The 14,418-nt window shown below is 36.0% G+C and overlaps 1 protein-coding gene across 2 annotated transcripts in view; it reads right to left on the reverse strand.

Moving 5' to 3' along the window:
• ldb2a (LIM domain binding 2a) overlaps positions 1–14,418 on the reverse strand; it is a 74,069-nt gene that overhangs the window by 37,597 nt on the left and 22,054 nt on the right. For both annotated transcript variants that reach the window (XM_079838619.1, XM_079838618.1), the window contains exon 2: positions 12,593–12,695. In XM_079838619.1, coding sequence (XP_079694745.1) covers positions 12,593–12,695 — 103 coding nt within the window. The remainder of the gene's footprint in view (positions 1–12,592; positions 12,696–14,418) is intronic.

A 14,418-nucleotide genomic window follows, 5' to 3' on the forward strand; every position in this document is an offset into this window, starting at 1 on the left:
CCAAATATTACAAATAAAAATTGGATATGTGTTTAGCTGTTGAGTATCACATCAGGCTTTTCAGGCTCATATATTATGATATAGGAGAATATAGCGCTCATACTCAAGCAGGGGAACATACATGATTGAGAGATAAACAAATAAACATTCCCCAAAAGCCTGATGATTGTTATTCACAAATTAATCTCTAAGGTTGGATTACTGTAACACTTTATATTCCAGTTCTTACTTTTGTGTTTACAACTGGTACAGAATGCCGCAGTTCAGTTTTTGACCAGGACAAAATAAAGAGGAAGCATATCTCACCAATCTTAGCTCTTCATCATTGGTTGCCGGTGCAAATCAAAATTGATTTTTAGATTTTAGTTTTTGTATTTAAAGTCTTGCTTGGACTTGCTCTTACATACATCAGATCTTGTATGCCTCCATTCTGCTGCTTAGTGTTCCAAAGTTGTGATTAAAAAAGACGACAGAGCTTTTTCAGCACATGCACCAAGGCTTTAGAATACCTTACCTTTCTTTATCAGATGTTCTCCTTCGCTCTCTCCATTTCTTAAACTGTGTCTTTTCTCTCAGGCTTATTAATAGCTTAGTTATATTAGTATTTTCTAGTTTATATTTCACTGGCTGGTGTTGATTTGTATTATGTTCATTCATTTATTTATTTTTTGCCCAATGATGCTGCATCCTATGTTGTGCAGCACTTTGGTCAGCATTCAAATTGAAAGTTGCTAAATATTTTAAAATTGACCTTGACCATATTTGATACACTCATTTTAACTTTTAAGGAGACATTCATTAATTAATTAATTATATCAATTATAAATTAATAAATTAACAAATATTATTATACTAGCTTTTTACAGAACATTTTCAGATGTAACTCCCTTTGTAATTGTTAACATTTTCATAATTAACACATTTTTTCTCAGTAACTGTAATTTATTAGAATTACATTTATTTTGAAATTAAATTACGTAACTCCATTACATGTAACTAGTTACTCCCCAACATTGTTTGTAAACACAAAACATGTAAGGCCACAATTGAACAATTTCTGTCCATTTGTGGAAGTCAAAGTGGTCCAAAACAAAACTGGACCCCACTGACTTTTATAACAAGGATGAAAACACTTACGTTTACATTTAGCAGACCCTTTTATCCAAAGCGACTTACAAATTAGGAGAGCAATAGAAGCAATCAAATCAAAAATATTGCAGAGAATTCAAAGTTCATTGTGGAAGATAAAAAGGTTCCCGTACTACAGCATCACATTGTAAAACTCTTTGCAACTCTTTTCAACTTTTTGGTTTCAATAGGAGCATTTCCTTTAAAGATATGGGCACAATGTGATCTAAGACAACCTCTCCATCAAGTATTCCATGTGTCAAAAACATCTCCAAAGTTTCTGTCACACCACAGGACTCCTAAAGCCTGTATCATTGTCGCTGTCAGGATTCAGTGCTGCATTTAAGCCTCTCTTATGCCTCTGCTGGGCTCAAAATGATGCTTGTAGATATGGGCTTGTCTCTGCCACTGATAAAGAGGACATGGGAAGTCTTGTTCCAAGAGGTAATTCCTCCCTTTGTGCCACGATCAATCCAACACCACCCTCCCATTCCTCTTGAGTGAATTATGAAGTGGGAGGGAAGGTTCCCTGCCGGGTTTGTTTAAATAACCTCCGTCTTTACTGCTGCGTGCACCTGACGCCGGGCCTACAGGAACAATGCCTTACATCAGGTAGAATAAGCGATAGAATTGTTGGATGAAGATGAGATCGACAGAAAATGAGGGTAGGATGGAAGGATGGTCAAAAAAGGACAAAGATAAATGCTTAAGGAATATAACAAATCTGGTTCCTTAACTACCCCATTAATGTTTATTTTTACTTACTTTTAATTAGTTAAATTATTTTAACCCCCAAATAATTGATCATATATCTGTATAGTACTGAACACTACTGTTCAAAAGATTTATTTGAAAATAAATGAATACTTTTAATCAACAATGATTCATTAAATTGATCAAAGGTGACAGGGAAGACGTTTATAATGTTACAAAAGATTTATATTTCAAATAAATGCTGTTTCAGCTTTTGAACTTTCTATTCATCAAAAAATTCACACAAAAATATTAAGTAGCACAACAGTTTTTAACATCGATTAGAAATGTTTTCTCTATCAGCAAATCTGAATATTAGAATGATTTCTGAAGGATCATGTGACACTGAAGATTGAAGTAACGGCTGCTAAAAATCGATCTTTTCCATCACAGGAATGAATTTCATTTTAACATATATTTTAAAAGAAACAGTGATTTTAACTGTTTTACTGCATTTTTGATCAGATACATGAAGCCTTTGTTAGCATAAGAGACTTCAAAGACATTAAAAAAATATTTTTTAATAATAATGAATACATTAAAATAAAAAAATATCTCAGGTTTATGTATATAACCCTGTTCCCTGAGAGTGAGAACGAGATGCCATGTCAATGCAATGATAGCGGCATCGATGTTCCCTCGAAAGGGAACCTCTATATCTTATTATCTATAGTTTGTATATGGCTGGTGACATTGGTTGACCAGTTAGTTAAGACACCCCTTGCTGAAGACTGGCATATGCTGGAGACCATCACTATTGAACTTTATTTTCACAGTAGAGATATGTTTTAGTCAATGGGGGCAACAGGACTTTGGGGACATCAGCAGAAAACAGAAAAGAGGGAGTTCAGGAAAAAGAGTTGCTGGGGGTTGACCTGAGTCCGCAATCGACACATATCAGCAGTGAGGAAGGGAAACAGAGCTACATAAACATTTAATATCCTGATGACACACACACATATATATATCCTCCATCCATTAGTTTTACATTAGTCCATTATAAAAGAGCCCGGCCAAATGCATGCATTATCAATATAGCTTGCTATGTGTCTCTGTGGGAGTTCGTGTATGTCTACAAACTACTTGCCGAAGCTTGTGTGTCCTTTCCATACGGTCTCTGAGTGTATAAGAAGAGAGCGCCTCGCGTTCATAATGCATGGGCCTTGTTGACTTTCTGGAAGGTTCGGGGCTCAAAAGTGCACCAGGCTCCTCATAACTCCTAATTTTTTCATGACTCTGCATTTACCAAATCTACCGTGCAGTGTGACTGCATTTCTGCCCCCAAACACACTCACACACACACACACACACACACACACACACACACACACACACACACACACACACACACACACACACACACACACACACACTACAATAACAGTGCCCTGCTCATTTCAGAGAGCTTTAATGGACACGATAAACACTCACTCAACCAGTTACCTGTTTGACATGATCGACCAATTTTCAGGGACACACACTTGCTGTATCTGTTTTAATATGAGGTAAGAGCAGGATGCACATGTGTGTATCTTGCATGGCTGCGCATGCATCAGGCACACACTGACACATGCTCTCGCATACACACGCACAAGTCTGATGCAGATCCGGAGGTGAATTAAGACAGACAGTACAGTCGATATTGTTTTGTTATTGAATAAAGAGTTAGGAAGAGAGATAGCAGGAAGAGCAGAGAAAGACCCATCCTATTACACAGCTGTTCTCTTTTCCTGCTGCCCAGACATACACACATATGCTCGGAAGCAGTGCCATTATGGACACACACACACACACTCACACATTGTAATCCAGTGCACAGATGCATTTAACATTTCTGTAATCTTAACGGTATCAATCCAGAGCCGCAGATACACCATCCGAGAGCGCTCATATAAAAACACACAGAGACCATCTCGAGGTTGTTTTGAAACTTGGGCTGTCAGTCATCGGAGACCTGCGTCTCTGCCAGCGCCGGACTGCAGCTGAGACTGCTCAACCCCCCACACTGTCAATCACAGCTCGCTCTGTCTCTCTTTGCTGTGTTTTCCTTCACAAGTCATCTTAAACAATAGACTCTCCACCTCAAAAAAGTGTAAAAGGTTTATGTAATCTAGGGCTGGCAATTAATTAAAATGTTTCATCCAATGAAGTATATCATCGCTGTTGGGTGGAAACCTTGTATGTACAAAACCACTACTTTTCAAGAAATGGAAAAATGACTGTGTAGTTTTATTGTGGCTTACAGTAATACAGGGGGTTTCAAACTTTATGATGCCAAGGACCCCCAAATATGATGAATCTTTTATGAGGGACCCCCTTCCTAAAATCCCTCTAAATATTTGTATGTATGAAAAAACTTTACAAAGTGTGACATTATAAATACAACATATTGTTTCCAAACTTAAATGGGCTATATTTAATGTTGGATGTATAAACCTGAAGTAGAACATGTTCAGTTAAAAATGATTTGTATAAGCAACTTCTAGAATAAATGTATGTAAGCAGCTTACGTACAATATACTGATCTCATCAGATCTCATACTGTACAAGATAAAGGACACTATAGTGAGAAAAACTCACCAGAAAGATACAAAACAAACACGTACAATTCTGGTAAGTTTGTATACGGCAAGAAAGAAGAAAAACATTTAGAAATGAAACAGTTAGAATGTTTGGTAGACTTTATCCATTTTTGCTTTGTCTTTTCTGGGGACCCCTTAGAACCTTCTGGAGGACCCCAGTTTGAAAACCGCTTGCTTAATATATGGTCAGACACTTGCAGGTGTCATTATATTACAGTTTTTCTCAGTCGCTTTGGTACATTTCTCAGATCAGAATTGAAATTCTCAAAACTACCTGTTCAATCTTCACATCATTGTGTCACTTGTGCACATCAAAAAAGCAGTTTCTCATTTCTTTGAACAAGTTGCAAATGCTTTGGCACATCCATGCAAATGATTATGTACAATTTTCTGCTGTTTCCTACATTATCAATTGCTTACGTCATGTTGATCAAAATGTATTATAATGGGTCTCTGTTGAATAGTCTCACCCCCCACAACATTTCATTAGTTCATAGCATAAGTCTTTACATGCAAAATGGTTGAACAAGTTGTCATAATATGTCAAGCATATTTCTATACATTTCCATTAGACGTTCACATTTCTACTTTTCTTTTTTTTCTTTTTTTTTCTTTGTGCTATGCAGTGCTGTCTTTTCCTTTCTGTATCGCAATGACATGGTCTGTCAACAAATTACAGTACAAACAGTAAAAGCGTAAATGTGAATCTTGTCCAGTCTCTTGCAATCAAACTCCTACATACACTAAGGTGTAACCTACAATTTACAATAATTGTCATCAAAACTTTAGCCATATTTACATCAGAACATCCCTCCAGTGTATACACGGTTATATTGACAACATGACTAAGCAATTTGACCGTTTTATCCGTACACAATGACACAAGGACTTGTCATTCTGATGGTACTGACATGTTCATTGACACAGATATTTACTTTTGAGAGATGAACTAAGGATTTTGAGCAAGAGACTGGCTTTTGCAGGTAATCCATGGTGTTTTGGTATTTGTACGAATTGTTTTGAGAAATGCACTTACTATTTTGCAAATGTCGAGGATGATTCGAGAAATGTACCAAAGCGACAGAGAAAAACTGTATTAACATTAGGGCTGCAGCTATCGATTCTTTTTGTAATCGATTAATCTAGCACTTAATCGATCGATTAATCGATTAATCGGATACAATTTTTTCCCGTGTTTTTAAACAACCAAAACAAATAATTCATAACGAAAATGAAGAGGAAAAGCAATTTAATTTATTAATATGTACAACAGGTTTCATGCTGTAATCTAGCGCTGACATCAAAGTAAATATATTTTATGTAGATTTCTACACCTGCAGCATTTACCAGTAGGCTACTAACAAATAATATATCATATGTGGTGAGCCTACCTGTGTGTGTGTGTGTGTGTGTGTGTGTGTGTGTGTGTGTGTGTGTGTGTGTGTGTGAGGCTTCATTGCAGTTTGGTACAGCAGAAATACATACATTAATTTTCAATAGAGCGCTGCATTTGGCTTGCATCACTTGCATAGCGGTGCATTTTAGGTGAAGCATCCGTTCGAAAAATCACGTCACAACATCACGTGCCGGTGTATACAGTGAACGCATGCTGAAATTATTGTTGCGTGGCTACATAAAAGTTTAAGCATATGTGATGCATTGCCACGATTGGTCTGACTGCGGTCTTCACACGAAAAGAGGTCTGCCTTCAGGGCGCGCGCTCATTGTCAGAGACGCGACACGGCTCAACTCTCCGTGTCACAGAAAAAGCTGAGCACTGAACGGATAAGTTTTCCGTATTGTTGTTTTTGAATAGTGCACAACCGCTTCAATGTTCAAACTGGCAAGGCTTTAAAAAGCATTTACTTGAGAAACTTTATGAGGATGAAAGTGAAAGCGATCTGGCTTCGGGGCTTGCGCGCGCGCGCGCGCGCGTGTGTGGCAGCTATAAGAACGGTAATCAACTTACATAAACTGTGTAAAACATGCAGTTACTATAGTGATTCTGGGCATCTAGAATCTAAACTAAATTCAAAATGTATCATGCGCTATGGTGTGCTTCCTGAACATTGAACAGCTGTCCGTGTGAATCAGATCCCTGCGCGTATAGTGCGCGTCATAGGAATTTAACGAGGCTTCGAGGCAGAATTTTTGCCTCGAGGAATTTTTGTAATCGAGTTAATCGAGTAACTCGATGAATCGTTTCAGCCCTAATTAACATTGTACCAAAGTCATGGGCCAGTGGAGTTACAAGGTTTTTGACCAGAGAATTTCAGACATACATGTTTTTGCCATCATCAGAATGGCCACATCTGAAGCAGCAAGTGCATGTCATTATATGTTATTATATTCATAAACTTACATGTTGTAGCTATCTGACCAAATTCACGTTATAAAAGATGACAATAAATGCTAGACTAAGGCAGTCTTCTCCATTCCTCAAATGCATAAAACATTAGGATAGATAGATAGATAGATAGATAGATAGATAGATAGATAGATAGATAGATAGATAGATAGATAGATAGATAGATAGATAGATAGATAGATAGATAGATAGATAGATAGATAGATAGATAGATAGATTCAATACTTGTCATTGCTTAAATATTTGCAAAAATAAAAGGGTGACCAATAGTAACGATTTATGACAAAAAAAATTTAATATATACAAAATACGAGGTTTCCGTTTCCTAATAAAATGAACAGCATATTAATAATATACATCAACAAAAATAATCCATATTTGCTGATAACAGCCCCCAAATGAAGATAGTTAAAAAAAATATATAAAGACATTAAAGTCGCTTTAAAAATCTATATGTGGTTTGTTATTTCGATATCATTGAACATAAGCCTATCTCTGCCCTACAGTCCATCCATATCAATTCATTTTGCAATCAAGTTTGTCTGTCTGACTCAGTGTTCATAAAATACAGTACATGTCTATGTACACATACAGGCTGACATCTTTTATGGTTGTATCGCGTCTCACTGTTTTTGCAGCATTATCAAGATGGCATGTCTAGTTAAAAAATTTATTCAGTTCCATGTTCTTGAATGAAAGAAAGAGTACTGTGGGAATGGCTCCTATCTCATACTGTACTCAGTAGAAGTGTGGTCACACATACAGTAAATTCACATGACCAACTGAATCCAATGCAAAAATCTGTGTTTACCTAATTCTTACACCCTGATGCAAAATTCTAGATTGTGTGAATTTCTATTGAAATGACTGAACTTCGCCTGAAAAAGTGGTTTGGGAAAGAGCATAGTAGCAGATGGGACGAATGCGGAGGCATACTTCCCTACTATCTACTTTTTAAGCCGTGACGAAAGGAATACTGTTTCCGGGTCTAAGCCTCTACTCGTTTCCATTGAGAATACTACCTCAACAGCTGTTTATGAACACTGTTCACACATGTAAGCTAAGCATCTTAAAGCTCACACTCACAGTGTATATACATTATTTGGTCTCACGGCATCCCAGACACCAACATTTTCATGATTCATAAAAAATGTATCACTGTCTGGCAATTTGAGATTTCAGTATGGAGATAAAGAATAGGATCTTGATTATTTTGGTAGTATTACAGCACACCGTGAATGTACATTATTAGCATCATTTGTTGTTTGCTTTTGGCATCTTACCGACTCAGAAACAGTGACTTGTGACGTCGGACTTAACAAGTAGATATAGTAGGTGAAAACAGTAGGCCTATATTTAAAGAGTAGTATGTCCGAATTCACAATATTCAAAGTTGGGCAATTATTTTCATTTTTATTGATAGTTCTTGACTAGGGTGGCAAATGAAGCGGATGCAGTCATGCTTTCTTCACAATTAGGTAAAACCATTGCAGGATCCGTCCCATGTGCCACCCTAGTTGAGAACTAAAATCAATAAAAATTCAAATAAAATATATAGATAAAAAGTCCAACAACAAGCGTAAACACAGAAAGCTGCTCTTGTTCATACTAATTAAAACTAAATTAACATCAATTCTGGGAAAACATACAAAATGCATGCAATGGATTCAGAAATAAGACATTGTCTAACATTTGTACAGCACACTAAATAGCATGTAACCCCAAGCACACAAAGATGTTCAAAAGCAATAAAAAGTAAAAGAGCATGTCAGTCTTATATTAGCATTGTGTGCCAAGCAAGTAAAAATTTTGTATCAGTCAAAGGTGTCATGCACAAACAACAGCATTAAGTGTTCAATTCTGGTCACTTTGGGAACAATTTTTTTTTCATTACTCCTATTGTGTAACGTTAATGTACCTATGAGCTACAAACGATCAGATGCATTTGCAAATTTATTTCAATCAACTGTATCCACTCAATCCAGCATTTTGCACTCTGTCTCGCAAAGTGTCATGTTACGGTTTCACCGAATGAGAAACCACTCTAAATGATTCAATCCATGAGTGAGTTGTTCGAATCTTTCAGACGGAATCACTAACCTACTTGACCAATACATTTAAAGGAACCGACTCAAAAGAGTGGTTCATTCGCAAACTAAGCATCGCTAGTTCTGGGCTGCGTTTCCCAAAGCATCTATATACATCAGCAGCACTGATTTATATATAGCAGAATACAAACCAACACATGACATGTTTGCTGGAATATTGTCAAGTTTCTCAGGTCTGTAAATGGTAATGTTCTTTGAGATTTATCAGATAAATTTTACTGGGGCTTGTGACATGTTTGATTCAATTCGAACCTGATTAATGAGTCTAATGTCCTCAGCTTTTTGACTTGAATTGACACTGTTTTAGAACGACATCTGTGTCAATTATGCAATGGCAACCAAAACAAAAAAAGCAGATTCCAGCGGTGTTAATCCAAATGTGCTAATAAATTCATAATCTGTTTGTTTGTTATTGTCTGATGAAGTGCTGCAGTTCAGTGGTGGAAGTTTTCAAGGGTGTCACAGTTGCAGGGGCATTGCATCACGCTTTGAAATTCTCCTCGCCTTGCCTCAACCCAAAACAAGAACAGTGTTTCAGATCAGATATTAATTATTCCCCCGCTAATAATGTCCATGAGGAGAGATGTGAAGAAAAATCTGAACTAAAGCACTTCACAGTATTTCAGCTAAAAAACTGAAATCTCATAGTATCGGCAATTATCTTCTGTTCAGGCTTAGGTGCTGCAGATCAATGAGCTAAAATGTTCATTCGAAAGGTTCTCATCTTTAGGTGATAAATGTGGTGAAGTCACATACATTGCAAGTCCAATTCCAAAGCCAAGTGAGTTGCTGTCTCTAGTCTACATACTATAGGCAGCTGCCTTCTAAGGCAAAATCCTACCTGAAATGGAAAAGCATAAGTGACTGAATTGGAACGGTCTACATAGGCAGCAGCTCCACGCTCCACACTCTTGCGTGAAACACACAGGGGACTTGACCCACTATTGATTTCAATGGAGTTTGATATGAACTAATATCGGAACTAATAATTCAATTATTTATTAAAATAGATATAAATATATATATAATGTTAAACAAATACATAAAATGGAGAAACAAATCTTTTATCATTTTTAAAGAAGAGGAGACAAGAAATGAGAGTGAACTAGAAGAAAAAGACAGACTTCAGCTTCAGCCCTAGAGAATGAGATTGAGAGAAAGAGAAAAGAGACAGAGAAAGTGAGGCCATTTAAACTAATGCATTTCAATAATCTATCCATTATCCATCCATACACAATGGTACTGCGGTGAAATAACGCCCACATCTTGCATCGTACATGTTTGTGAATATAAGTGCATAGACCTTGCATCTTAAACTTCAATGTCTTTTGTTTTTCTGCTTGTAAGGGATATTTTTTAATGTTTGAAGATGGTTTAAGGAGATTTCTCAGTACTGAAGGAAGGTTTTTATATCTATGTGGAATTTTTCTAACCATCATGTTAAGCTTTTAATGTAATTTATTCAACGACCCCAGGTTTAACAACCATTAGGAGCCTTTCTTTCTTTAAAACCACTGTGGACGGGCATCAATTAGGAAAATAAATAATATGAATAAACTAATGATAAACATTTTGACAGTAAACGAAGAAGTCAAAGAAAATGGATGAATAAACTAGGTCCCATGTATGCATTTTTGTACATGACACTGAAAATAATCATGCTGTGACCATAACGTTTGGAGTTCTGAGTTCATTTTTCAGTAAAGCTGTGGTTTTATCTTGAATTTGGTTTTATTTATTTATTTATTGATTTTATACCCTTATAGTGTACAGGCCTTTTTTCCTTCTTTCTTTTTTTTTGTTGCCATTTTTTATGTTTATTTTACAGTGCAGAATAGTGTATTTTGAGCACAGATATCTTCTAGCTTTAAACAAAGATATTATTGAAATTCTTCATATTTATAATAATAATAATATAATATATAAATCAGTATGAAATAAAATTTAGACCCAAGATTAGACAAACAAAACATACAATCAGAGTCCTTATCATTTATTTAAGGTTTATTTGCAATAATGACTGGCTGCTGACTGTACATTATCCTATTTATTTGGCTACTTAACAAATAAAAATATCAATGTACATATTGATTTTAGATCTAATTATTTTATTCGTTTACTTGTAGATTATCTTAAAGCTTCCGCTAAGGTTATCTGGGACAACAAATCAATTATACAGGTTAGTGGACTTAATATACAAAACATCTGACCACAGAAACAAGAGAGTGCATTAAAACGGGACACTGGAGGTGTGCGATATTACCTTATTTTTGAATAAATAATTCATAAACAGGTAAATACATTAAATCAGGACATGGTGAACAAAAAGTGGATTCGATTATCCTTGATCAGATATCTTGAAATGTAAAGCAGAGGAATGAGTTACTCAAAACCTGAACAGTGATTACTGTAAACATGTCATACAAAGACAAGCAAAGAATAAGCAAGCATAATGATGTGAGGCTATACCGAAGCAGAAAATCCTTAATGATCCTTGGTGGAGAGAAAATCGAGAAATGTATAAAGGGCCAGAGTAAACGCAGTATGCAGCGCTTGCGTATGTGTGTGTGACAGTGATGGAGTGAGGGTGTATGTTTGTGGCTGAAACTAAGAGGAGTCATTTCTGAAGACTAAAGATGAGCTGTCACAAGAGACGGACTGAACTCCCCTTTCAATCGATATGGGGGATTGGTTCCCTATGGGCCTCTGGAGCCGATGCAAGAATTTGGTCTTTCCACTTTTAAACGCTGTATGTGAGAATTACAAAATATTACTTTCCGCAATGTAGACTTAACATACAAAAAAACCTTTGAAACTATATTGGGAAAAAGACATTAAATGACAAATTAACCATTTTAGTGTTTGAATTTGACATCTTTGTTCAATTTAAACTATTCAAACTCAGGCAAAAATAGGCTAGAGCTGCAGCTATTGTAATGCTGCCCACAGTCAAATGGCATATTTATTTTGCATAATAAAAATATATTTCTGAATCTATCAGCACTACAAAGACCCCTGGGAAGGGAGGGGGCTTCAGTCAATGTTTGACTCACTCGTTCTTTGCAACAGGCAGAGTGTTCTGCATGACTAACCAAAAGCAGAGAACTCAATAAGACAACGTAGCTCAAATCATCAGAGAGCGAGAGATAGGGAAAGTGTATAGAAGAGAAAAAAAGACAAAAAGAAATGGACAGGCTAGCAGAGCTTTGGCAAATGCAGCCAAAATTACATTAGGGAGCACACTGCAAACAATAACTCTCTCATGGTTTTTATAGTGGCAAATTCTAGCAGACCTGCAGATAAAATAATGAACAAATATGAAGTCAGTTTACCAATTACGACACTTTCTTAGTATACTTCTCGATATGACAGGGAAAGCGATTAACAACAGTGTTGTTTTTATGTGACGTTTAGGGGCAGTTTCTGAAAACTTGTTTCCTGGAAGACCAATAAAAGTCGATTAAGATCTGGAACTGGCGGGTTTAGCTGAGTCAAAGTTCTCTAAAGATTTTTGTAAAATTGGTCTCTTCGACATTTTCAGACTCCATAGACACAATATCCCAATCGTACTCTCAAGCTTGTTTTTTAACTGGCACCAGTACAAGCACAGTTGCAGACAAGACAACATGGCACAAGAAAAAGGCTGAACTTACTGTATCTTTTTGGTCCATCCTCCAAGCAGAAGGAGAGGGTCAATGTAGCATCCTCCTCAAAGAACTCCGTAGCAAACGCATCCCACCACAGACTATCACTCTCCTGGGGAAGAAGGAGAGTCACGGTTAATTAATAGGAGTTAATTATATGGTGTGATATGCTTTGTCAGTCTTACAAGTCTATTCAAAGGGAGTAAAAAAAGAGAGAAAAAAATTTATGTTTTGTGTATATACAGTAACTAAACTTATGTTTGGATTTTATACACACTACCATTCAAAAGTTTGGGGACATTATTTTCCATTTAACCATAAAAAATATGAGGAAAATATTTTATTTTATTTTATGAGGGAGGAACGAAACACTAAACTTGGTTAAGGTAAAAAAGGCAACAGCTAACAACAGCTACAGGTTTTATTTTACTATGCAATAAAAATGCATAGAATAAACTCACAGGAAAAATCATCCACTGACTACAACATAATCAGTTATTAATATTTCATTGGTTCTCTTTTTCTCAATTTCTTTGTATGAAAAACAATGACCACACAATTTGGCAATTTACCACAAATTAAACAATTGATTCCGAGCAAAACTATATGCAATATGCTTGCTTACAAAATCTTTTTATACTAAACCGCCAATTTTCCTAGGCTGGACATCAATTTTGTTAACTTGTGTTTTTTTATAAATATAATTGGTTTAGTTCTTCAACATTAATGTAATCATACACTGACATGTTTCTGTTTTTAAGTTTGAATTATAATTAATAAGTAATAAACACAGTCACCAGGCGCTTGCCTTTGTGACCATGAGAGCATCGATTCAGAGGAACCTTCCCTGATGTCTTCCTCCTTTCTCTTAAACGGGTCATGCATTGAGGAATCAAATTTGCCTTGATCTTTTGACATGATATAAGAGGTTACTATACTATACATATCCAGTAAGTTTCAGAACTCCAAAAACAGCTTTTATAGAAACCAAGCTCTTAAAACAATTAGTTTTATATTCTGTCACATTATTACCGCATATTGTGACGATAGACTGCCTCTGCAGAAGAAGATCAACAGCTGTGTTCGAAATCGCCCCCTATACCCTCATTCACTATTCACTACATTACTCCACTAATACAGTCCACTTGAAGGAGTGAATAAAAACAAGTGAGTGAATTCGGAAATTGAGCATTTGAACTCTGTCATGGAAACAAGCATGTATAAACAATTTAATAATCAAGTAAAAATTTATTTATACTTGTATGATATTACGCTGTAGCCACATTGGATCAGTTTGGAAAATGGATGGACGATTCAGCTGCGGGTGCATTATGGGTATTCTCTAGCCATTGGGCGTACATCGGTTGTACCCTCGTTATCGCGGTGCATTGTTGGATTGAATGAGTGCACTCGATATAGTTTCGGACACCACTACAATTGGCTGTTATAGTGCCCTATTTAAGTGTATAGGGTAGGGCTGTAACGATTTGACCAAAAATAAAAACCTCGATTAATTGAACATTTGACCTCGATTACGATTAATGAACGATTATGTAGCTTTTTTTTTTTTTTTTTTGCCCTCATAAGGTTTTTGAGTAAGTTCACTGATAAGGTTTGTACTGTAAATATTTTCTACTATTAAAGGTGGAATTTTTTTTTCTAATGAAAAAGTGCATTGTGATTTTAAAATACTTGAAGGAAACGGTTCACTTTCAGCAGTTATTGTCTATGGAGCAGATTTCTGTTTGTTGTACATCAGATACAGATAAATTAACACTGTAGGCCTACATTACATTTATTTGAATGCATTAATGAGAGAGTGATTGTGTGTGTGA

This window comes from Gobio gobio (assembly GCF_949357685.1).
Source record: "Gobio gobio genome assembly, chromosome: 16".
Lineage (NCBI taxonomy): Eukaryota > Metazoa > Chordata > Actinopteri > Cypriniformes > Gobionidae > Gobio > Gobio gobio.